Here is a 26,518-nt window from a genome sequence, read left to right as displayed (position 1 = left end):
TTTCACTGCAGTAGCTGACACGGTGCTGATTGTACACTGTCTGAGGGTACGGACTGGAAGTCAAACTGTGTTTGGTTTACATGCATTGATTTCTTTTTCTTCTGTGACCCTCTCAAGCTTTTAAATCTATATTTATTACCTAAAAAAGTCTTTACTTTGTTTCTGAAGTCCATCATTTTGACTTTGGTCTATTTGTAGACATGCAAACCTCGTATATTCCCAGCAGTACCATCCAGCACCTCAGTAACATCTGCCAGCAGCTGCATGTCCAATAGTCTGTTATTTAAAAGGCAGCTTTGCTCTGTCCCATGACGTGAATGAGCCTGAGAGGCTGAAAACTGTCAGAATTTGTGGATGAGGATGTAATCCTTCAACTCGTTCAAAAACCACCAGAACGATCCATCACAGCCTCACATCAAAGATCTCTGTGAACTTTTCAGTTTGCTGGTTTTTAATGTGAGCTTGTCCCGCTGACAGAAATACATTTTAAATCCTCTACAGCTGTTTGACCTGAGGAGGGCTCTGCCTGAGCATGAAGGGCAAAGTCACAGCGTCCTCCTCATCGATAAAAGGAGCGCCGCGATCGGCCGTAAACTCAGATAAATTGGCTGCTTTTCAGCGTCGGTCTGCTGGCGTCGGACTCTCAGCCGCTGCTCTGAAGCAGTTTGAGGGGATTTCTGCTCCCTCGAGGGAGGAGATGGTGTGACTCACGTCCCGTCCAACACAACGGCTTCTTCTGTTTTTAATGACATGAAAGTGAGCCGCTGACATTTAAAGGACACTTAACAGCTCAGATGCTGTTTAACTGAAGCGTTAAGAATCTTATCGCTCAACTGCAACAGTCAGCGTGACATTTATTTCAAGGTTTTCTCAGTGATATGCCTTAATAACTTCTGTGATCCTCTGACTTTGCATCAGGCCAACATTCAGTGAGTCCAGCACACAAACTGGATATAAAAGATGGAGACTGCATCACTTTTTTTAAAACAAATCCAGTCTGTGGTCCAATACTTTGGTACATATCCAGGTACCTGCAGAACTAACACCATGAGCCTCGCTGTGTGTGTGAGCCTTAGCATGCTTACACAGACAGGTGAAAACAGCAGTGTGTTAGCATTTAGCACCAAACAGCTGCTGTGACGACGCCCACTGGTTTCTTCACTTTATATGTGAACCCTTGACGCTGGTAATGAGTGTGTTGTTGTTTTAAGCTAAACTGAAGCGAGTAGACGGGAGGAGAGGAGAGCTCCTCTGTAGGCCGAACTTTTTTAGCAGCCAGTCTTTATCCGAGCTCTCTCTGAGAGATCCAGAGACCCCAGGTTTCACCACGTTCGCCTCACAGAGTCACCTTACATCTCAGACTGGCCCGTGTCTGACCGTTTACCGGCACCTGAGGACCTGATCATGTGACATCCGGCCGTTAGCAGGTGATCGGCACCTCGCAGGAGCAGCACCGAGCTCAAGCTGCTGCAGTTATTGAACCATCAAACCTGCAGAGTGCAATCTGTTCAGGGGTCACATTCATATCACCATAGCAACCCTGTTAGTGATCTCACACATACACACACACACACACACACACACACACAGAGAGCCTGCTTCACTGCTGTAGCTCGGAGGAGCGTGGGAGGTTGTTGTTATACTGAGCACACACAGACTTTTACACAATATACACCATCTCCTGCTTGCTGCTGTGTGTGCACACGTGGACACACACACACACACACAGACACACACACAGTAAAGCTGCATTTCCTGTCTGCTTGCCTGAGACCTTGAGATCCAGAGTTGATGACAGGACAGAAATGTCAGCTCCAGGGCATCATGTGTGTGTGTGTGTGTGTGTGTGTGTGTGTGTGTGTGTGTGTGTGTGTGTGTGAGAGAGAGAGAGAGTAGAAGCATGAGCTGAATTCAAAAGTGTGTATCTAAGTGAAAAGGGGGGCTGCAGCTCAGTAAAGGCAGTCGGTACGCCTCCATTAGTTCCTCTTTGCTGCTGGAGGAAGAGAAATAAAAGGAGGTGAATCTCCCCTTTTCACCTCCTCCCGCCCCCACCCTGAAGAGCTGCCTCCCCAAATGCCACATATCCATTTTAAAAAGAGGTCTGCTTGTTGAGTGCAGCTCCATATCAAAGCTTAGAGCCCCTGGATCTGAACTGGAGCACGTGCGAGGAATGAAAACTGAAACCAGCCGCGGGGGGCGGAGGTTTATTCACCTTCATGTCTTCTTCAATATTAGGTTTATTCCAGTTCTCTTGTAGCTATTAAACACATATTTGTTACATTTATTTTGCAAAAACAAGATGAAATATGTACTTGAACCAGAGTGAGCCATGTTTTTAGGATTATCCTGATGATTTAAGACACGACCCAACAAACGGAAACTCTCCTGCACCTCCGTCCTTTGTGTCTGGTTTCACATGTTGGTGCACTTCAAGAATTATGGCATTCATTGTGTTTTATGTATTCACAGTCACCTGACTACTACGTGGCGACATGAGCGGCACGTCCTCAGACTTTGTGTTTTTTCCACCACATGTTGAACCTGCTGTGGGGATTTTTCTCAGTGAGACAAATGAGCTTCTCTGGGCTCCAGCACTGATGCTGGGTGATGGGCCTGCAGAAGCTTTTAGATGTGTAATATTGAACTTACCTGTGAGAGTTTACACGCAGTAGTGCAAATCTGCAGCGGCGGTGGATGTCTGAGTAACGTCTGCACGTATCAGGCTGCATACAAACTGCATCCAAACAAGGTAAAGACCCCAAAGAGCTCTCTGCTGCACTAGTTAATCAACCTGTAACAGGTCATTGAAGTGACATTTTTTGAACAGTGCAGCACGTGCGATTAAAGAAATGAGCTCTGCATCCCTATAAACTCTTAAACCTTGAGTCTTCTTAGACTCACAGACGCCAACCAGCAACCATCATGCATGTGTCTTTAAAACGACTGAAGTGAGTTTTACAGGGATACTTTCAGATCTCTAACCTGCAGTTTAACTGCAAACTTTGTTCTCGATGTTTTGTTGCAGCTCAGGAAGGCGTTAACTAGTGCAGTCTTTATCTCTGTGGTAGAAATCAACAGACTCGCTCTCAGCTCTCCGCTCTCCAGAAGAGACGATATCCTAATTACAGTGTGTGTATAACAAAGACACAAAGAGTGTGATTACTCGTGCACGAGTCTTTCTGATGTGCTTCAGCGCACAAAAACAAAAGAGTGTGTGTATCACCTAAAAGTGTCAAGTGTGTGTGATCATGTGTATGCCAATTGCTTTGGCGAGAGACTTTGCATCTCTGAGAGTGTGTGTGTGTGTGTCTGTGTGTGTGTGTGTGTGTGAGAGAGAGAGAGCAGGAAAAAGAGCCATCACAGTGTGTTAAAGTGTTTTTTAATGAGCTGGAGCTCTTACAAATGGACTGAGTGTGTTGTGTGGCTCATGCTGAAAAGGCGGGGATGAGAGGTGTTAGGAAGCAGCCAAAAGCTGTTGTATTGACGCTAATTGTCTTCATTTTCTCCCCGCGCCGAGCAAAATGAGGCGAAGACTAAAAGCAGCTTCACTGGACAGATTTCAGGCAGCCGTTTGTTGCTAACGAGCATCCGTCCTTCTTCCAGTGACGGCGCTGATCTTTGAGACGCTCTCAGCTCTAAATAACAGGAAGTGATTGGGAGAGTTAGTGTAATGAGCAGCCTGCGCACACGCCATGTCGAGTTTAAAGGTATTTTTGAGGTGTTAACACCTCTGTTTAGTGACGTCTGTCTACATGGAGAGGCAGACAAACAAAGCTTAGTCTCAGTGAAGATGCTGCTGGGTGTCTCCAGAGCAAATTAAGAGTGAGAGAGCGAGTAGCCCGCTAACCACGGTAACAACAATGCAATTCAGATTAAGCTGAAGGAGAATCAATGCTCTGATCCAAAAACGATTGAATCTGACATCTGTGTGACCTGCTGAGCTGTAGCATGTGTAGAAGAAGAACTCAAAGCAGTTAGCATCAGACCCTGAGCCGTCCGCTGTTAATGAGGTGCTGCACAAAGCTGGAGGCGTTTGATTCAGTCCAATTCAATTCACTTTTATTTATATAGCACCAAATCACAGCAGCAGTCACCTGCGTTAACCCTGGATCACACTGGGGTGGCTGTGGCTCAGGTGGTAGAGCAGGTCATCCACTAACTGGAAGGTTGCTGGGTCAATTCCTGGCTACTCCATTCTGCATGCCAAAGTATCCTTGGGCCAAGGAAACCCCAAGTTGCTCTCCGATGCAACCGTTGGAGTATGAATGTGTGTGAATGGGTAAATGCAAACATGTTGTATGAGCACTCTGAGTGCTCAGCTAGAGTAGAAAAGCACTATATAAGACCCGGTCCATTTACAGCATACAGTCAGAGTCACACACTGCTGACCTGTTAACTTTCACTGGCATTTCAGTATGTGTGTAATAGACTCAGTAGTTTAATAAGATATAAATACATGAAAGTTGATGTTGAGGGTTCAGAATGTGCACTGCTGAGTGAACACGTGCTCACTGCTCTCATCACTGCTGGCTGCCTGTAGTACATGCACGGCTTGCCTGTGTCCTCAGCACATTCTGCTCAGTTCATTTAAGAGAAATCATGAGGATAAAATGTATACAAATTAACAAATTACAGAAAAACAGCAGTGACACACCATCCACCAGCACAGGGTTTGGATTCAGTGTTTGCAAGTAAGCACATTTTCAGAAAGATGCTTCCTTTAAATTGGAGCCAGCAGTTTAGAAGTCACTGCGATTTATGATTTGTACCAGTAGTTTAAACAGTAGTTTAGCTAGTTGTGAAGAGATTTTGGCACAACTTAAACCTACCTACCTTCAGACAGCATGTTCAGATAAATCATATACACCCACATGCATATGATTAGAGATTCTACCACTCATCAAGTTGCTCATGTAATCAGTAACTGCACGACTGAATCAGCGCAGTGCTTTCCTGCTCTGATGGAGCTAAAACACAAGCTAAGCTGCTAACAGCTGAAACCCACACACAGTTGGACCTGCTTTCATTGAGAACATGTGATTGGATGAGTGGGTACACGTGTGTGTGTGTGTGTGATGTGCATGTTTGAGGACAAAGCCAAAGATCCGGGTAACATCAATCTTTGAGTTTTTGGGCATGATGCAGAGCTTTGATACGGCTGAGTGAAGGTTGGGTAAAGGTCAGTTTAAAAATCTAATTGAAATGAATGAAGGACCCTTTGAAGTGTTAAACGCGTCTCTGTGTGCACGTGTCTGTTTTCTCTGTGTTTAGATAAACTTTGAAATCACGGCAGCGAGCACATCTCTTCTTCCAAACTTTTCAGAGGGTTTACGGCTCGACCGGAGTTAGCAGCCGGGACTGTGTTCTCACTAACATACCTGTGTGTGTGTGTGTGTGTGTGTGTGTGTGTGTGTGTGTGTGTGTGTGTGTGTGTGTGTGTGTGAGAGGGAGAGGGGGAACATTTTCTCTGCTGTCTCTTTGCTGACCTTACCTCATCAGTCTTGATTGACTCGGCCAATCAGCAGTTTGCAATGCCTTTACCACACACATGCAGTCATATGCGTGCGCACGCACACACACACACACACACACACACACACACACACACACACACACACACAGTGAGACACCCACATTGATTGACCTGGTCGATAAAAACACAATATGGAGCTCAGCGGGAATCAATCAACAACAAGGAAGCACACAGCCACAGCTGTTTCACACCGTCAGATGTGTGTGTGTGTGTGTGTGCATGACACACAGAGCAGACGATTGCTTTCTGCACATATGAATTCGTATATATTATTTATAGAAAGTCTGCAGGAAAAGACTAAAACCTGTGGCGCACTTGACTGAGGAGAAACTAGGACAAAGGAAAAGATGGTGGCGCTCCGAGATGCAGCTTTTTGAAGCTTTTTGAAGGCTCGTCTTTCCATCGAGGTTCTCAGGCATCGCAGGGTGGACGTACTGCTCAACAAGAAGTAGTTATGGTGTGTAATTCCTCCTGTAACCCCTGTGTTTACAGTTCAGTCAAACAACTGAGATGCAGCACGCTAATCGGTGACCTTCAGAGCTCTTTGTATTTTTGAGGTTTGCACAAAGCCAGAAAATCATTTTCTCTGTTTCAGGTCTTTAAAATGTTTCCAGTGGAGTCTTTGACCTCTGAGCTGTCTGTTAGTAGATACACAGCTTGTTTATCTTGTGTGCATGCATAAAGATGATCTACAGCTTCAGATCTGCGGCGGTGCACTAACACAGAGAAGAAGGCTTAAAAAAACCAACTCTGCAATGAGCTGAAGAGGAGAAAACAGGACGCCTGCAGACCAGAAAAAAGCCGAAACTTTGGACACAGCAGCTCTTTTTAGGGACGCACCAGTCTGAGAGTTTATTATTGGTCCTGGGGTTAAATGGTGAACTGAACTTTAACAAATGTTGGAGTGGTTAGAGTAAAACTCACAACTGGAGCTCAGACACGTGTCCGGAAAGATGTGAACGGAAGGAAAAACCTGGGTCTCTGTCTCTGCAGAAGGTGGCAGGTATTCAGCCTCTCTGTTCCTCCATAAAAAGCCAAACACAGTTTAATACAAGCAACAAGAAGCAGCAGGTGAAAATATCAAATCCATGTGCAGTGATAGAGCGAGAGGACCGAGCTGTAACCAGCTGGAGAAAAATGGACCAACTGTTAATATTCACATGAAGGTAGTGGCTTGAAAAGAACATTATTTTTTGATTTTATATTTCCTGTTGAAGGTTTTCTTGAAATCTGGTTGGAGCTGATGTCAGATTTGGAAGGAGAGCAGCCGTGTGCGCAGCAGCGCTGAGCCTCAGATGTGGTTTGATGACAAACGGGCAGAGAGAGGCGTAGTTAAAAAGTTCACTTCATTGTCACGCTGATGAAAACCTCTTAGTGTTTCCCTGAGCTGCCGTTGCATTTCTTAAATTGCTGTCTTGAAGCTAAAGCTCAAAGAGACATTTTTACACACACTTAAAAGCTCACTCTCTCTGAACAGCCAGAACAAAACCATTATGAAGTTAAGTGAATTTCCACCTCTGAGTGGCTTTAATGCTTTTTTTCCCCTCAGCTCCCATTATGTGCATCGGGATAATGTAATGACTAAATGGCAGCTTTTAAACCTAAAGTAAAAGTGTGCGACAGGCGTGTAGGGGACGTCTCACACACACAGAGAGGCGTGTGTGAAAGTTATGTTCATGCATTCAGGCGTATGAAACAAAGAAAATGGAATTAAAAGTCCCAATAAAGATGCTGTTAAATGCCACTAAAGGCAGCACCATATTTAATGCTCACTGCTGTCATCATATTATCACCTCCGTTACTTTAATGCAACACCACGTTACTGTGGAAGCGTCTCTACTGCAGCAGCAGCTGATGACGGGGCTTTCTGTCACTGACTAGTTAGTTGGTTAATTTTCTGTAACGCTGAACGAATGCAGCGGAGCAAAAACTAACAGCGGCATAAAATATCAAATGGAAATAATTCCAGTAAAGAAACTGAAAATTGTCCCTGAGTACAAGTAAAGCTGGACACACAGTAACAGCTCTGACTGTGATCAGTCTGTGTTTATAGGCGGTAGTTAAAGTGTAAAGAGTCTGTGCCATCAGCCATGCTGGAAACGTACCAACCAGCACGCACGAGCGTGCCTGGTTCTGCTGGAGGCTTCTTCCTGCTAAAAGGGAGCTTTTCCTTCCCACTGTCACCAGTGGCATCTGATACTGTAAGCTTACAGTCTGCAGCTCTTTGAGGAGACAGCTGTTGAACCGATGCTGTTGGATGGACTCCTTCCTGCAGTCAGTCCCTCGGACTCTGACCGGCTCGGCTGCAGCGTGCCTTTCTCTTTCTGCTCATCCGTCCATACGTTCCAGCTGATTCCCTGATGAACGCATGTTCTTTTAGTTAATTCTGTGTTTGTAAATAAATAATTTTCTATGTTAACACCTCACTGCTCCGGTCTGTCGGCAGGGCTGTGATGAACGGGGGCTCGTCTGTTCCTCGGTTGTTGCAGTTCAGATTTCTGGAGCTCTTGGTTTTACTGTCTGTAATTAGCTAGGCAAAAACAGACGTGTGGTTGCAATGGTTAATTAGTGGTTGCAGTGTCTGTGTGGCCTGTTATTTTGCAGCTCCATCTTGTAAATGAGTGCACAGTCTGGTTCTTTGGGGGGGTTTTGATGAGTGGTTAGTAGACTGCTGATTCATTCTGCTGCTGGGTGTTTTTGTCACTGAGCTGTGATATTTCTGATTCGAGCCTGCTTTAAAGGAGCATTCCACCAGGAATTACCTATGGAAGAATGTCCATAGCTGCTCAAGGCCTCATGATTTAAACGGATATTTAAATTTTGACCAATCAAATGCAACTCTGGCTCATCTTCCCCCTTGGTGCGACTCGTTTGCGCAGGTGTGATTGCAGTCCTCTCACTCAGGTGCAGCCCAACTCAGCCACACTGAGACCCTTTGGAGGAGGCGGTCTCAGTCCGGTTCCAGACGAACTCCAGAGCAGTTCGTTAACGGGTGAACGTGATCCAACCCGACTACCATGTTTGCTGCAAGTTTGAGCTAAACGCCTTAGCTGGGAACGCTTTGCATTCTGGGAGTACATAAACTGTCAGTACGAGCTAGCAACTAGCCATAAAATTAATGTAAAGTCTCCACGTTATCCACTAAGCCAGAACACAGCAGCTTCTTCTTCCTCCTGTATTTACTGAACGTTCTCGTGTGGTTTGCAGTGACACAGTTTGGTTCACTTTTTCTGTGTGAAAAGAAACCAAACCAGAGATAAAAGCTCCAAGTGTGAGGACTCGTCAGCTGAGTCGGAGCAGAGTAAATGAACTAGAGGCGTGAAAACGCCCTTAGACACAAGGTTAATGTGCTTATGTGCAGCTCTGTGTTATGCATTGCCTGTATGGGTTTGCAGTGCTGAATGCTTCGACTGCTCGTGATCGTCTCTCAACATGATGATATTTAGTTTTTCCGCTGCCAGCTAGATATGAAATACTTATGAAAAGCAGCCTAATTTTCAGAGTTACATCAGAATACATCAGATACTGTATACCACAGTGAAGTGTCAGGAAAAACTAGATTTCTTTTTGGTTTTCTGGTGTATTAAACTGAGTCACGGATGTTCCGTCTTCCCTTAAAGAGCATCGTTCTGCCACCTAAAAGTTCAAATTTGAGGGTTTAATAATTGACATGAACAACAGCACAAAATAAATCCATAATCCAGGTGTCACAGTGTTTCTGCACTAAGTTTACTGACATTATAAAAACTGTTACTGAGACATTTCCCCCCGAGTCTATAGCTCCTGACTTTCATTTTACAAGCTGAAGGTTCATATTTTTAGACTTTGACTGACTTTAAAACACCTAAAAATACTGTGCTGCTCAAAGCGTGTGACTCCGAGGCAGCTCCCGGTGAAATCCGAGGATAAAGCACATCTGCAAACATACAAACAACACAGAGGATACCGCCTTTAAAGGTCGACTGAACAGTCCATTAACACCACTGAGGGAGCGTTTAGTGGCACTTCCCACCCCATCACCATTACAATCATCATCATTAGCAACACATCAGGGCCTAATAGCTTTAATCACGCAGACGGAGTAACTGGAGGATACTGAAATTCCTCCGGTGGGAACGGATATCTCCCAGTATGTGTAACTGGGAGCAGTGGGTTGTTGAAGAGCGTTTAGCACCTCCAAGAAACGACAGACGTGTTGGAGTGTCTCTGTCCTTCTCAGTGCTTCTCCTTCTTTCTGAGGACCTTTATCCACTAACATTTTTCACTTCATTGATTCCAGGGACTCAAAACCTTTTTTTTTTTTAACTTTAGCTTACAAATGAATCTCCATCAGTCTCCCAAACACTTTCTGGACTACATTTTAAAAAAGTGTTTTCTTGCTTTAAGCCGACCGTCCTCAGCCTCTATTTGGAAAGCAGTAAGTTAGACTCAGCAGCAGCTCCTCGATGCTGTCCTGTAGCGTGCCTGACTGGGCTGGAGCAGATCCTTGCACAGTTGCTAAGCCAGCTGAGAAGCTTGATCTTTCCTCCTTACAGCTGGACATGCCTGAAACATCTCACCCAGGTGTCCTGGAGGCATCCTAGTTAGAGTCCTGACCCACCTCAGCTGCCTCGGTCCGCCCTCCTGTCTGTGTGCCGATGCTTTCCTTTTCCCGTACTCTCGGCCTCAAACTCAGGGCGAGCTCACAGAGGAACAGATTGCAGCCCCTCTCTGTGTTTCCTGAGCTCGTGCTCTGTGTTGAATAAGCACAGCCATACTGAGACGGTATCTCTGAACCTCCTGCACCAGCTCGGTCTGTCTCCCACCACAGAGGTGATATTTCATGTCCCTTAAGCCAGCCGTGGCAGCCGGGGATCAGACCATCAAGGCCTCGCTGTCCAGGTCATGATGTTGAAGACCTCTGTGGCCCACCAACCACAGCAGGGCAGCGGCACCTTTTCCTGGTGAGGAAACTGGGGTCCTTGTGTTGTTGTTCATCAGCCTTATTAACTGGAGACAGCTTCATAGTTCAGTGGTCCACGGTTCAAATCCAGGCTCTTCTGTGGGGAGTTTGCATGTAGCCCCCGTGCTTGTGTAGGGAGCTTTGGTTTCTCCTACGACTGAAATAGATGCAAGTTTAATGCGCTGCCTTTATTGGCCCATTACTCTGTTTAACAAAGATTGTTGATCTCAAGAGTTTCATTTCCTGGTTAATTAAAAGTCCAAAGATGGAAAAAAGCACACTTTGTTTGCAGAGCAGGAGCACCTCCTCCCACAGGGCCGAGCTGCTGCTGTTCGGTCCAGACTCTGGAACCGTGGAGGTCCGAGCAGGACATGACAGCCCTCTAAATGAAAATCTAAAAACAGAGCACTGTAATACAGCTTCATTCGTATTCACCACACACACACCTACAGTGTTTCAGGTGTGTGTGTGTGTCAGGTGTGAATTGTCTGACCTTTAAAGTGAGAAGTATTGTGTGTGTTACCAGCATTTTCAGTGGCAAAGCAAAAAAGTCAAACTTGACAAGGTCTGTCCTTTTTCCTCGCTGGCTCTGCACGCGCTCCCTCTCTCTCTCTTAATCCATGTCTGTCAAAGCTCGCTCTCTCTCTCCTTCATCTCCCTGCCTCTCCTCGTCTCCTGCCCTCCTCGCTGCTCTCTCCTCTCGTACAGACTCTGTCACTGGTGTCTCGCTTCATGTGAATACCAATGGAGAGCGGGTGGGCGAGAGAGCAGCAGAGAGAGAGCATGCTAATAGGGGAGAACTTTCTGGAGCTCGACTTCAGTGTTTGGATCGTCCGCCTCGGCCTTAAAGCCACAGTTCACTTTTAAAGGCTTCACACACACACATGCCTGTCGGGTTTCTGACTCTCACTGTGGGATTTCCAGTCATTGTAGAGTGATTAGTAGAAAAGTGACAGATGTGTGAGACATCTGAACTGAAGCAGTTATACTGAGTCAGTGGTCAGAGAGTCGGCACAGTAACAAAAGCATTTGTTATTTTCTCAGAGGTCTAAAATGACATTTATCTGGAAGGGAGTTTTTGTGGTTGTTCTAATTTAGACTGCTGTCTTTGTCACACCACAGGAAGTACTGGAAAAATGATTTGTTGTCACCTCTGGGGAAATTAAAAGTAGCTGGCATTATGTGTCCTCTCGTGAATCTGCGGCTCTGAGGGTGTTTGACATTGTTTGCAGACTAATTCCAGTCAGCTCCAGCCTGCTGTATGTCACATTTATTGTGTCTCTGTAGTCGTGTTCACTTAGCTTCACCTTCGCTGTGGAGTTTCAGAGAAACGGGCAGTTGCTTCTCTCTGAAAAACTGGTATATGTTTAACATTTGTTGTCTGAAAGGAAACAGAAGTGATCCACCTGTATTGGCCGTCGTCCTGTAGCAGGGCTCTGTATTCAAGGCAGGACGTCGGCTGACCTAATCACCAAATTATTTTTTGAAAGTGAGGCTATTGTAGCTCTCATAGCGCTATAATAGCCTCATCATTGGGAGATACACCAGCTTTTACCGTAATTACAGACTGAGCTCTCAAGTCTGGCAGCGTTTTGGTCCTGGGTCTGCTCTACCTGACAGTGTGTGTCACATATTGCTGTTCTTACACAGCGGCTCAGTCACACTGGAGTAAAAATAGGATAGAAAGCTCTTTGTGACTCTGAGAAATCAGTGCATTGAACTGGGAAGCTGATTGCATTATTGGCCAAGTGTGTGTACACTTACAAGGAACTGGGCTCCTGTTAGTTCTGCTCTCAATGCACATAACAGAATAGGCAACAGAAAATACAGACAATAGTAACACAATACAGACAATAACAACACATAGATTTATATTTTTATGTGCAGTGGTGCAGAGTGAGATGTTGGAATGAATTATGCACAACCACAGACTCATGACAAAACATGACAGGACCAGGCTCAGCAGCACACCTGCAGCTAGAGGAGAAAGGAGTGAGAAGACAGATGATCTCAGAGGAGTAGAGGAGGCCGTCCATGTCCACTGTGAGTGACCATCGCTGAGCAGAGGCGGTGGCCTACAACACCAGCCATCAGCCACCTGTAATGCAGTCTTGAGATGCCTCCACTCACACTTTGGCCCATGTGACCTTGATGACTCATGTGATGACAGGGTGGGTCATTTTCGCCCCATTACAGGCGAAAGACCTGCAACACCCCCCCCCCAAAATCAGCTGTTAGGACTGAAGAAGCCTCTCAGATGAGAGTGAAACATCATCAAGAACCTAAAAACATCAATCTGCCTTCAGTTCAGGTGATACCACGAACTCCAGGTTCGTCCTGATGCACGTATGACATCGGTGAGATGGGTCTGTCACTCCTGCCTCATCATTTTTCAATGAGTAGCGTTATGATTGTGAAATGGGGTGTGTTATCCCAAACCATGGCCTTTTCCTAACCCTCACCCAGCAGGTTTAGTGCCTAAACCAAACCACGGGGTTAAAGCTGGAGCACATCACGGCTGACAGACCCGTGACCACTCCTGCAGCCTCCCGACGTGGATGTCGAATCTGACATCTTTCTGACTGCAGCTTTAACATTCATTACAGTTCATAAAATGAGTGATTCAGCTTTTGTATATACGCTTTAAAAACTATTTTTGTCTCTCTATGCATTGTTGTGATGCCTTTATTTTGCCGTGTTGTTGAAATGTGCACTGCAGTTAATCTTTCTGCCTTACTGAAGCATTTTTTAATCATTCGTCTAATGGCTTCTTGCTGAATCTGGTTATAATGGCTCATTTGTTTGATTGATTTCGTTTGATTTTCTGGGACAGGAAGAACTTGTGTATTGATCTGAGCTGCAAAAAAAAGACAAAGGAGAGAGCAGAGGAGGAAAATGATGAGGAGTGAGATGGAGAGATGGAGGGAGGTGTAAAGTAAATGTGAGACAGACAGATAAAAGAAGGTTGAGAAAGCGCCGAAGGAAAGGCTGAAGTTTTAGACTGAAAGAAAACAGCAAACAGTGACAGAAGAAGCGAGAAGATTTCACCCAGAAGATTTCACCCGCGATGCCAGAAAGTTTTTTTTTTTTTTCAAATTCAGGCTGACAGCAGAGAGGGAGAAACTTTGAAAGTGACAGAGCAGAGAGACAGAAACAAAGAGAGAGGGCAGAGAATGAAACATTTCCATGTCGGGCTGTAATTAGCATAATATTTTTCTCTGTGTGTCTCCATCATCCTATTTATATCTGTCAGAGTGAAGGACGGAGATGAAAGAGTGCAAATAACGAACATGAAATCGTGGCTGTTAGACACAGTGGAGTGTGTGTGTGTGTGTGTGTGTGGGTGTGTGTGTGTGTGTGTGTGTGTGTGTTAATCCTGACTGGACGTGTAATGACTGCTCGCTCTGCTTCAACAGTATTTTGCATAAAAGACAAATTTGTTCTGTGGCGTCTTGTATCAAAGTGAAGCCTCGGAGGCCTCGGGGCGATGCTGGCTTTGAGGTTAGAGATGGTTGCCAGTTCGAGTCCCACACCAGTGGGGAGCAGGGAATAAAACCCCCCCAACGACCAGCAGTGCAGGGCATGAAATTAGCTTTTTGTTTCTGGGGGTATTTTTGGCCCTTTGATCAAGTTTTCAGGGACAAGCAGCTCCTTCTGAGTAAGTGGATCTGAGCTGTGAAATAATAACAGGGAGCGAGTGGCGCCTTAAAGCAGCACGCCGCCTAAATATGATGCATCGAGCAAGAAAACTCAGAGCTGCAGAGTCACCTGCAGTGATATTCAGACATGTTAAGTACGTCAGTGAAAACACTCACCTCCTGTTAATGAGTACAAGAACCAAAAACATGCATTTACCATTTTAGTTCCATGATGTTTTTTCACACTAATGGAAAGAACAAATACTCGAGTTTTTACTGCTGTCTGCTGGATGTAGAGAGAGACCAATCTGTCTATTTTTTTGTAGTCAACACAACAGACCACAGGCCAGCGAAACATCTAAATATCATAACATCTATATTGGACAAAGCCCAGAGAAATTAAGCAGGACTTCTGTGTTTAGCAGCAGCAGCATCATAATAACAGGCACAAAGACAGAACGAGCTGTAAGCAACCAGAGCCCGACCGATACATCGAATTTTACAGAACCATTTCTAAGGCTTTGGGACTCCAGAGGACCACAGTGAGAGCCGTTATCCACACATGGAGAAAACTTGGAACGGTGGGGAACCTTCCCAGGAGCGGCCGGCCTACCAAAATTACTCCAAGAGCATCGACGACTCATCTAAAGAACTGCAGGCCAAATGAGTCTCAGTTCAGGTCAGAGTTCATGATTCAAGAATCAGAAAGAGACTGAGCAAAAATGTCCTCCATGGCAGAGCTCCAAGGAGAAAACCACTGCTGACCAACACGAACACAAAGACTCGTCTCACATCTGCCAACAAACATCTGAATGATCCCCAAGACTTCAGGGAAATGATTCTGTGGACTGACGAGACAGAAGCTGAACTTTCTGGAAGCTTTGAGTCCCGTTACATCTGTATAAAACTAACAGAGCATTTCATTAAAAGAACATCACACCAAGAGTCAGCCATGGTGGTGGTGGTAGTGTGATGATCCGGGGCTGCTTCAGGACGGCCTGCTTTAACTGATGAAGCATGAATTCTGCTATCAGAAGGTCCTGAAGGAGAACGTCCATCCATCAGTACATGAAGCTCACTCAGGTTATGCAGCAGGACAAAGGTCCCAAACACACCAGCAAGTCCAGCTCTGAATGGCTCAGAAAACCAAAATGAAGGTTTAGTATACAAAACTCTGGAGGGTTTTTCCATAAACGTTCCTAATATGTCCTTAAAATGAAAGCTTCACATTCTGACCCCGATCCGGCCTATAAAAAGCCTCTCCGAGCTTTAAATTAACCTTTGCATTTGTCCTCTAACTTTTGTTTTATTGAAACAATCCATCAACATGTGTGAAGGACAGTTTTGTTCACTTCAGCAGAACAAATAAAGGTTGAAGTGGAACCTTGTAAAATAATCTCTGAGTGTTGGAGACCTTTCCTTCCACCTGTCAGCAGCTGAATCTGTTCAGAGTGAGCAGTAAAATGTGTAATGTGCACTGAGAGTGTCAGTGAGGTAAATCAACCTGTCAGTCAGTCAGTCTCTGGTCTGAGCGGCTGCCAGGTGAGCGAGTGCCGCTCTGAATGTGAAGCAGGACAGCGGTAATGAAAAATGCTGCTCAATCAGGGCAAAACGCAGGCGGAGACAAACAGCAGCCACCTGAAAGTCACAACTTTCATCTGTGGAAGTGGTTAATCACAGAAATGTCAGCGGTGACTCAGCACCAAAGCGGGCCGCCGCTGAACAAAGATCGTCACACGACGCAGACGATACAAATAAAACAGGAAGAATCAGATTATGCATGACTGAGCATTTTCAGCTGCACTTCCTCTGACTGCCACCAGATGTTGCTCCAATTCAAAGTGACTGTATTTAAAGGGGACTTTAAAACCACCTGTTTAGGTTCATTATACTACAGATGTGTATTAAGTATTTTTAAGTAGACTGCACCTTTAAAGATGCAGTAAGGAGCTTTGAGATGTTGGTGCCTGAAAGGCAGAAGAAAATGGATAACATAATCATGTTCAGTGGGTGTCCATGGTTCAGTGTAACATTATAAAACATATTATATTTATAGAGTATAATCTGTAAAGAAGTGAACATCAAGATTATAAAACGCAAGTAAGGGCAGATCCCAGGCCCAATACAAATATGTAAAAACCAAAAACTTAAAGCTTGAAACATTCAGTGCAGACGGATCTGATCAGTAAAAACGTGGAAAATTCATCGCGTATTAATAAATCTCCAGCAAGACAAGATAATCAGAAATGTGCATATTATAAAAAAAATGAAATTTACACACAGAAGCAGGTGTGAATAAATGTGCAAAAAGGACACACACAGAGGAAACGCACAAAAAGCTGCACGTGATGGTGGAGCTCCTCCTTTCACTGGACGCCGCCCGATCAGCGCATCAAAGTATCGATCGCTGCAGCATCGATCGTCCTTTCGAGCTCTGCGTGTGTGTGTGTATGTGTGTGTGTGTGTGTGCGCGCGTGTTGAACAGACTGATGAGTCATTGTAACTCCGAGGCTTTGATGTTGTGTGGACCTGATGAGGCGAATGCTGCCGAACAATAAATTCTTCATCTTTCATCTCCTCTCTCCGTCCTCATCCTTCCATCCTTTTGCCATCCTCTCTCTCTCTCTCAGATCCAATCATCTCTTCCTCTCCCTTTCTTCTCCCTTCCCACCCTCAGATCTCACCTTCTTGACATCCTTGCCTGGTCTTCCTCTCCTCCTCCTCCATCATCCTGTTTTCTCACCTGTGAACCACCTCCTTCTCATTAAGTCCAATCCTCATCTCTGTCTCTGGTCCTTTCTTTGTCTTCCCCCTTCACCTTGCCGTCACCTCTCCTCCATCTGTTTTTCCTCCTCCTGCTCCTCCCCCCTCGCTCTCTTATCAACTCCCCTTCAGCAAACTGTTTGCTCGTCGAGCCAAAGCAGCCGCTGCCTGCTGGCGAGGAACTTACTGCAACTTCTGCATTTGATTTAACTTACTGTGCACACACACTCTGTACACTCGGCTCAGATGGTGCACACACACCCTGCTTTAGTTGTGCAGTTATCAGAAAGATGCATTTTATATTAGAGACCTTGAATACCCCTCATGGACTGAACACATGCCGTCCAGGTGTCGCACACAGGTGTGTTTTAAACAGGTGGAAACATTCTGACTTCTTCTCCTCTCTCGCTGCATCTTCCAGGCGTCCGTCGCCCTCCGGAGATGGAGCAGCGTGCCGGAGCTAACGTCCACTACACCCTTCTGATCGCCTGCGTGCTGGTGGCCTTCTTTCTGGGCGCCATCTTGTCGGGGTTCCTGGTGTCGTGCTATTGCAGCCGCAGCGCCGCTCACCGGGCCAGGAGGCTGGGAAAGGACCCGGAGGCGTCACTGCCTCACGCCCTATCGCTACGATCCCTCGCCAAGCTCAACGGGCTGCTGGACGGACAGCCGAAGGTGAGTGGGAAAGGATGACAAATCTTTGAACAGCTGCACCCAGAAACCCTCATTTAGCAAAAAAAAGGGAGGAGTGCAGGAAAACGGAATAATTCAGAAACGCCTTTCATTTTTCTGCCTTTTAATTAGAGCTTACCTGCTTCCCTGACTCAAACGTCCTGACCGTTATTGCCTCAGTTTCTGATGAAATCTGAACTGCACCTCATAAGCCGATGCCTTTATCGCACATTTGAAATACGTTTGCAGCAGCTTTTTGTTTTCCAGGAACGAGCTGAGAGGCAACGACGTCACTGGCTGAATTTTGAGCAGCACCATTAATATTCATCCTCTCCTCTCCTCCCCCTCCTCCTCTTCCCCCTGGGGTTAGATATAATAAGCTTTACTTCAGTCTTTATTCACTCATTACTATCGACTGTTTCATTATGAACTCCATCCTTTTTCCAAATGTCCTTGAGCAAGAAACTGAATCTCTGAGCTGCTGCCGACCTCTGACCTGTCTGCTCAAATGTATATTTATATAAGTTCCTCATTATGCTCTGTGGAATAATTGAAAATCACCCTCCTATGCCCAATCAGGGTTTTTTTCTTCACTGTAAAGGTCATTTTGTGCTTTTAAGATTGAAAATGGCAAACCCTGCTTTTCTTCTATATCCTCCAAGCAGGAAAAGATAAAGACAGTCATTCAGAGCTCGTATTCTTCTCCAACTTCTCTGCTCTAGGAGGACAAACTGGACGTGTCCACCCCAAAGATGTACAGCTCCTTCATCCCCAACGGCCGGGCCGAGCATCACCTCCACAGCCCCGCACACCAGGGCCTGCCGCTGGGAGACCCCGAGCTCAGCCTCTCTCAGGTAGGAGAGCGAATCCTGTTCAGCGGGGACTCTGGTTTACAGCTTATCATCATTTTTCTCTGTGAGAGATCAAGGTGTGGTTAGCCTAGCTTTAGGCTCCCGCTGTAATCATCCATTCGACTGTTTACAGTCAGTATTTATGTCATAGAACTCCTCAAAGCTCAAAATCTCAGCATCGATCACAGCTTTAGACACAGTGGTGATTTAAGCTTAACACAGACGAGCTAACATCACCTGCTCTGATTAGTGTGCTAGCATGCTAATATTAGTTAATTAGCCCTAAACAATATAGCTGCTAATAATGAGCTCATTAGTCCTGTAGGTAAGCAAGGTAACACTATGTTCAAGATGTTATATGTATTTTATTTTGAAATTTAATTCCCTGCAGCCAGCTTGCTGCAGGCTGATCTAGCCTTCTCATTGAGCGTGTCTTCCTGTGGATGAACCCCACCTTCACCGTCTTGGGCTGCAGCTGGAGCGTCACTCCAACCTTCATGTGCTGCCACGACAGGTTCACTGAGGCTGCAGAGCGTCCAGCTGCAGCCCAAGCGATGGAGTCGGCACGACAAGAGACTCCCTGGAGACGTATCCAAATGATAGACAATCAAAACTTCACAAAAATGACAGGAACCTGTTTCTGTTTTCTTTTGCAAATACTCTGCAGTTGTTCTAAATTTGGATGAAAGTTCTCTGTGGCTTTTCTGAACCTCGTGTAGCGTTTTTAAACTTGATAAACGGTTCGACGAGCTGCTCTAAGATGTTCAAACTGAGGAGGTCTGACAGCCATGGGTCTAACCTCTGTTTAGTCTCTGTCACAGGGGGATGGCGAGCTCTCCGGCCTGCCCACGCCAGACTCCACTCCAGAGCTCCCCATCAAGAACATGAAGGCCCTGCGGCACCATCAGTATGAGAAGAACCAGAACTGCAACAACGCCATAGACAAACCCAAATCAGGGCCCAGCTGCTCCGGATCCAGTCTGGGATTCATGGCCGTTGTTGGAAACTCCTTGACTCAACAAGTGTTTCCCTTCTCTCATCACCACAGTAACAGTTTAAGCAACGGGGCAGCTCACGGAGCTGGCGCCTCTTCGACTTCACTGCACCTCCCTGAGGAGAGGAAGATCTCCAATGATGAGCGAGCAGCAGCAGCGGGAGGAGCAGGAGTCATCCCGCATCACCACCACTCCCAGCAGTCCCTCCCGCAGACAGTGGTGGATGTGTCTGCGCTGGACGAGCTGCTCAAACACATCCATGAGGTCAGCGCGTCGGGAACCGGCGGCATCAAAGTCCTCACCTCCACCTCCTCGTCCTCCCTGTTCCCCGGGCCGTCCAGCTCCTCCGGAGGGCATCATCACAATCACCACCACCATCATCACAGTCACCACGGACAGACCCGCACGCACCACTACAACCACGGCCATCACCACAGCAACCACCACAACAATAATACCAGCGGGCCTCACCAGCAGCAGATCCCCGAGACCGCAGCCACGTCGTATTACAGCACCTCTGCACTGCCGAGCGATGGCCTCCCCAAACGCATCGAACCACCTCCTCAAAACTCCACCTCCTCCTCTGCCACCTCCTCATCGTCATCATCCTCGTCCTCCAACAACCCAACCTCCTCCACGTCCATCCCATCCTCCTCCTCCTCCTCCTCTTCAACTCCGCTCCAGCAGCAGGTGATTCCAGAAAGACCCGGAGGAGGCAGCGGCGTCTCCGTGACGCGCCACCACTCTCAGCGTCACTCCCTCATCAAGATGGGCAGCGGGAGTGGCGCAGTGCCCCGCCACCACAGCTTCAACCAGCGGGGGCCGCAGCACGCGCAGTTCCTCGCCAGAATGAACACCAACAATAGCAGCAGCAGCAACAACAACAACAACAACAACAGCCCCGCAGGCGCCGGCGGGGCCAGGAGCACCAACGGTGAGAGCAAGCAGCCGTCGGTCGCCAGCGCCTGCCTGACACGGCAGCACAGCTACAGCGAAGGGCCACACATTCAGCGGGCGGCGATCGTCCGGAGAACGGCGTCACTCAAACCCCAAATCCCACCGAAACCGCTTTTCCTGCCAAACACAGCCACGTCAGAGGTAGCAGAGGCGGGAAAGTACAACTACTGAGACTGCAGGAGGCTGGGCGCCCCGCCAACATGACTGCTACAGTCCTCACTGAGTAAAGTGCTCCGCAAACGCCTGCTGGGTTTGCGAGAAAGGACGAGATGAGAGCGCTGATGGGCCAGAAAGACACAAAAGAGACCCGGGAGCTTTTTGTCCCCATCACTCCTCGCAACAACCCCTCAGCTGTGGTTATTTCACCGTCTTTTGCCTCGGTGAGTCGCCACTCAAACAGCATCACTGACTCATCCCATCTGAGGCCGGGGCTCAAAACCAGCACGAACCAGAAAACATTCCAAAAGCAGGGAGCGTCCCTGAGGCTCGAGGTGGCCTGAAAATTCCAGATTAATGCAGTTTTCTTAGGAGTGCTTTGATCTGACGTCCCTGGTTATTGCACCTTGGCACTGGGCCCAGATTTCATTTGCAATGATTTAAAAAGCAGGAAGCTGGCCCGCTGCAGACCTGACATGACCTGATCCTGGGACCGCCGCATCACTCCGAGTCCCACGATGGCCGCCGGAGAAATCAAACAAAAATCATATTTTAAGAAAAACCCAGTGGATAATTCCTCTCTGTCTGTCTGTGTGTGAATGTGGGCTGGAAAATTGAAATTGACAGGAAGGTTCACTCCCCTTCCCTGTGGGGGAAAAACTGCAGATTTTTGTTTTCGTGGCTGCAATTTGTGCAGACCGACACATCAGCAGCACTCTGAGGCAGAAGAGAAACTCAGTGAGCTCCAGGGTGTCAGCGATCGGCCCGAGAGTGCACGCCAGCTCCATCAATGACCCTTTTTATACCATATTGGTATCTGGAACGACAAAAAGCATCAGTGGAGCCCAGCAGGAGATCGAGGAGGGAGTTCTGATAGATTCCCTTAAATTACTAACTCATGCTTCACTTTAATGATTTGTACCACTTAATTGATCCTCTTGAATGAAAAACTGTCCTCAAATGACTTATTAGCCCGTTTCCCCCTGAACCCCAGGACATCCGCAGGATCTAAAGAATGTTTAACAGCTGAACGTCAGCAGGTCGTTTCAGGCCTTTCCTTCAGTAATTTGAGGGGAAACTATTAGACGTGTTTTCTCTTCACCAGCTGAGCGTCACACTTTTGAAAGAATGAAGTCTGGTCTTAAAATGGCATTTCACCCAAAATACAACCACACTCGTGTTCTTATTCATCTCCTGGGCCGCGGCGTCCAGAGTGGGTGTCGAGGCCCGCCGGGCCACAGTGAGGACAGACCAGAGGTGAGGGAAGGGTCGCTCATTTCCATAATTTCACCAACTTATACTTTGTTTTCTGACATGACAGAAAGACAAGAAAATGCAATAATCAGAGTTTCTGAAGTGTCCGTGCCTTGCACGAAGCTCCGTGAGGCTCTGCTCTAAGCTAATGCTAATGCCAGGTTCATGACTCCCTGCATACAGGAAATGATGTGTTCAGACTAGCGCTTTGGACGGCCCATTAAACCTTTCAGTAAAACAGTAAAATGTGTTTAATAAGACTGAAGCATCCATTAGCACACACTCCAAACTCTCCTGCTTTCACAACAACTTCAGCACATGAGCTACAGCCGTGAGTAACCCAGGCGTGATTAATTCTCCAGGTGTTTGTCAAACCTGAGAAAAAAAAAGGTAAAATCAAAATAATGATGATGATGGTGATGATCATAAAAACTGCAGGAACTCGGGGCTGACGGAGGGCAGCTCCACCATTTAGCTTTTTCCAAAATCCCGGATGGGAAACTGAGGCGTTCTGACCAGAGGTGTGAGTGTACCAAAACAGCATCAGGTATTACGAACTGGTGTCAAACCAAAAACTGATCATCGACACAGATGAGGTGTCGTGTTATCTTGGTGGCGTCTGAGAGGAGATTCTTACCGGTTAGCTATTCCAAGTTTGACCTTTTTCTTAAACTCCATCAGTTTTTTTCAGCGTCACTTCGTGTCCCGGAGTAGATATTTTGTCCAAATTCTAATTCATTCCCAAACACTCTCCTTCCGTCTACTGTAACTCGGGGTCAAAGTTACAGCTGCTGAGGGGTCTCAATTACAGGGTAAAGTGGAAATGTAGGGCCCTCGCCTTTGTTCAGAGGACAGCGATTTTATCGCTATCACATGGATTCAGATCGTGTCCATCACTTACTGGAAAATGCTCCAGATTAGGTTTCATTACAGCTTTTCCAGAATGTTCCGACATGCTTTTCTTTAGAAGCACTTTGCAGACACATGCACAGAATCTCAACAGAAGCCATTTCATTTTGTCTGTAGTCCTGAAATAATCACGAAACAGAAAAGTAGTTCGTAATCCTGCATCAGCGCAGACTTTAAGTGGAAGTTTTATTTAATGCAGTGGACCTGAGTCAGGCTGAACTGGATTAGGACGTGTTTCTGTTAGGGGGCGTTGCCCTAAAAGAGCTCAAGTGTTCTGAGGTGGAAACTGACCTGTTGTCTGCAGCAGATTTTATTAGCATTAATCCAGCAGTTGAAATGTTTCGGTCTGGCTCACCTGATGTTGCATTGCAGCCTCCGTACACCTGACCCTGCATTAACAGGACCAACAGATGTCCTCAGGCTTGTTTTTAACTTGAAGTTCAGTCTAATAAGGTCCCAGTATTCAGTGAGAACACGCAGGCAGATTATTTTGGTGGTAATTTGGGTGAACGTGTGGCTTTTTGAGCAACTTTGCTTCATTCACTTTTCCACACTCTGCAGTGTGCCGTCTGTGGGAGGGTTTCTTCACACTTGCTCCAAAAATATCCGGCTGTGAAGTGAATCTGCTGTTTCCTGTTTTATTTTTACCTCAGTGTTTATTAGCGGTTGAGAACACTTTCTGTTCAGTTTGTGCTCTCAGCCTGCAAACGGTTTAAGACTAAACAATCATCTGCAGCAGTCCAGGCAACATTTTGAAGCAACACGGATGAGTGATGCTGCCGGCAACAGCAATAAAAGTTGATGGACTGGGACACGGTCCCTGCAAATAAACGAGCTGTGAGGAAATGAGGTGAATCCAAGCAGCTGCCTCTCCGTGTTGCCTCAGCACGCGCAGGTTTGAAAAACACTGATCCTGATGTCGACTCTTTGTGAACCGTCCCGGCCGCGCTGCTGCGTCTGCACGTTCAGGTCTGTTAGCTGCACAAGTGACAGTTTCACTGTTCCAAAGACACGACTTCAGATGGATTCAGGTTTTTGCAATAAACACCTGTCACAAAAAGAGTCTGCAGCAGCTGAGCTTAGCAAAGAAGGTATATTTACTAAAGGCAGCAGCAGCTGTTTGAAATTTAAGATTTAATAACTAAGCTGAGTGAACACGGCACAAATCAACCAATGAGCCGACTGCCATAAAACGACACAAAAAAGAAAGAAGCTTTGTGATGATTCATCATTTCTACATTTGCAGTTTCAGTGCATAAAACCACATTAATGGTTTTAGATCTATAAGTGCAAAACAGACACCAGTACAAGTGTTCTGCTCCTTTGCCGCGTGTTGCATCTGAAGTTTTGAATAATTTCATTTGAGCATCTGGTTTTGCATGATGCTTATTTCTAAGTTATCGTATCGTGCTCATTCCAGTTTTGGAAGTGTCGGTCTAGAAATTCTAAATATAATTTTTTTTTGGACATCTCTAGAGCCTGTGTTGAAATAACTTGACTTTACCTCATGCTGAACAGCAGCACCCTCAACCTCTATGTGACCGCTTTTGGTTGCAAGGCACTTGCACAGGTTGGCTGGTGGGAGGCAACCTGTCTCCAAATGATCACAGTCCAACTCAGACTGACTGCAATCCCTCTGACTGTGGAAGGTTTGCAAAAATCCGCTGTCTGATTTATAAACACGTTGCAGTCACTCAGCGCCACAGATTACATATAGGTTGACTCTGTTCACTTGCAGACTGACTCCCTCTTATCACATTTTGCCGCCGTATTGATGCACCAAAGTCATCTTGTAAACGCCAGCTGACTGTGAGCGCTCACAGATTTGAAGCATCTGTTTCAATGAGAGTGCAAGTTCATTGCACATGGTTTGCATTGAACTGGTGTGACTGTAGCACTGGCATTGTGGGGGCCAGAGCCCATCACAGCATTTTTAGGGTGAGTGGTGGGGCACACCTGGACCGGTTGCAGGTCTAACACAGAGAGACAGACACACATTCACACCTACAGCCAATTTGGAATCACCAGTTAACTTAACGAGGGTGTCTTTGCAGCTTTGAAGCTCTGATGTTAAAGAGATACCGATTTCTTGTCAGCTCTGGCTGTTACATAGTATGTGGAAAAATAACTCAGATAAATAAAATAAAGGGTTAAAACATCAACAAGAAGAGCCTATTGAGAACCTATAGAGCTCATCTTGAAATAGCAAATATGTTTGGCACAACAACGCATTCAGATCACAGTTCTGCTTGCAAGATCTACCAGACATGACAGGCTTTAAAAAAAAAAAAAAAAAAAAAAAAAAAGAGATACCGATTTCTCATTTTGGGCTAAATCGTGGAAAAACCTGCAGGAAATTCATATTTCTGAAATATGAGGCAGAAGAATGATCTGTGCTCTGAGAAAAGGAGCTAAATAAACAGCAGGAGAGTGTCAAACTTTTTCTGGTTTATTTCTAAGCTTCTGTTTGGCTCTTAGTTAAACATCCAGCAGTTTTATTTCTATCTGACTCAGCTGGCTGGACACACTCTCTTGGAGCAGATTAAGCAGTAAGGAATCTGCGGTGATGCTGCAGCGGAGTGTTAGTGAAGCATCCCTGTCAGCTACAGACGGGCCGAGCAGCTCTGCACCAAAATGATGCAACTACGAGTCCGCCGGTGCCACGTAACCGAGAGCGAGGCGGCAGCTGAGAGAGTCGCAGTGCATCAGACGTTTTGTTGAGGTTAAATAAAAGAGGATAAAGCAGCAGTTTGATGATTCCTGCTCACTGTGGAGGCAGATTCATGTCACAGCCAGTGTTTGAGGTGGTTACATCAGCATCTTTCATCTCGGCCTGAATCTCTCGCCTGACTCCAACTGTTTGAAATACAGTAGTTGTCAGAGATTACAGTGGATCTGGTCACTGGAAGGAGGTGGCCTGCAGGAGTCAGAGTCTAATGGCAAATCCCATCCTCAGCTCCCAGCAGGGGATTCCAGAGTCTTCAGAAACACCATTTTAAAACCAGCCAAATGTAACGAGAAGCTTAAAATCCTCTTTTTGTGCACTTTGCTGCAGATTTGAAAATATTAACCCATTTTTAAATACAGAGTGCTGAAATTTAACACTTCTGCTGGACGACAATTACAAACAAAGCCTCTTTCTTCTTTGGGCAAAGATGTAAAAAAATGACATAAAACTTAGATTCCTGTGATTTTGCAGTCCAGGCAGTGACCACACTGTCCCTGTGGTGCTTTCGAGCACGTCTGATATCTGAGAGGTCTCAGTCAGCTGGCGATATTTAGATCAGGAAGACAGTAAATATAGATGTCGGGAAAATGTTGGTGAAAAGGATTCAGTCTGGCAGCTGAATCTAGAAGCTCTGATGTCAGAGTTTCCTGAACACATCACCATGCAGTTTTCAGCATTTGTTTAAAAAAATAAAATCATAGATTTGTGTTTGATGTCTGCAAATTGATTTTTGATAAACTAGCTAAGAACAGAAATGTGGCTCTGCGCTGAGCGAGAAAATGACTGAAAACTTCAGGTTTGATAATCACTTCATTTAAAATGCCAGATGTTTCCTGCTCCCAGTATCTCCAGTGTGCTGATTTGCTCCATTTTACTCACTATAAACTGAACATCTTTGATGCTGTGGTTTGAACAAAGGCATCTGAATCTGTCACCGTGGAAAGTGTAACAGATATTTTCACCAGTCTCTTAACATTTGTCCAATCAGTGGAAGAATTAAAAAACACGTGTCAAATCCAGCTTTTTGTAAATTCACAGTTTTGCCCCTTTTTCTTTTTTTTTTTTTTTTTTAAGACAGTGTTCTTGTACTTTTTCAGCTTGTGTCTAAAAACACTTTAAAGTT

At 46.0% G+C, this 26,518-nt stretch overlaps 1 protein-coding gene across 1 annotated transcript in view; it reads left to right on the top strand.

The window, feature by feature from the left end:
• The window catches only part of LOC115787954 (semaphorin-6D-like), a 70,037-nt gene extending 45,179 nt beyond the window's left edge, over positions 1–24,858 (top strand). The window contains exons 18-20 of the mRNA XM_030740760.1: positions 17,298–17,548; positions 18,268–18,399; positions 19,206–24,858. Of these exons, the coding sequence (XP_030596620.1) occupies positions 17,298–17,548; positions 18,268–18,399; positions 19,206–20,519 (1,697 nt within the window). The 3' untranslated portion in view covers positions 20,520–24,858. The remainder of the gene's footprint in view (positions 1–17,297; positions 17,549–18,267; positions 18,400–19,205) is intronic.
• The last annotated feature ends 1,660 nt before the right edge of the window (positions 24,859–26,518 follow it).

Source organism: Archocentrus centrarchus, chromosome 11 (genome assembly GCF_007364275.1).
Source record: "Archocentrus centrarchus isolate MPI-CPG fArcCen1 chromosome 11, fArcCen1, whole genome shotgun sequence".
Lineage (NCBI taxonomy): Eukaryota > Metazoa > Chordata > Actinopteri > Cichliformes > Cichlidae > Archocentrus > Archocentrus centrarchus.
The sequence above is the reverse complement of the archived record's forward strand: the minus strand, read 5'-3'. Positions and strand labels throughout refer to the sequence as shown.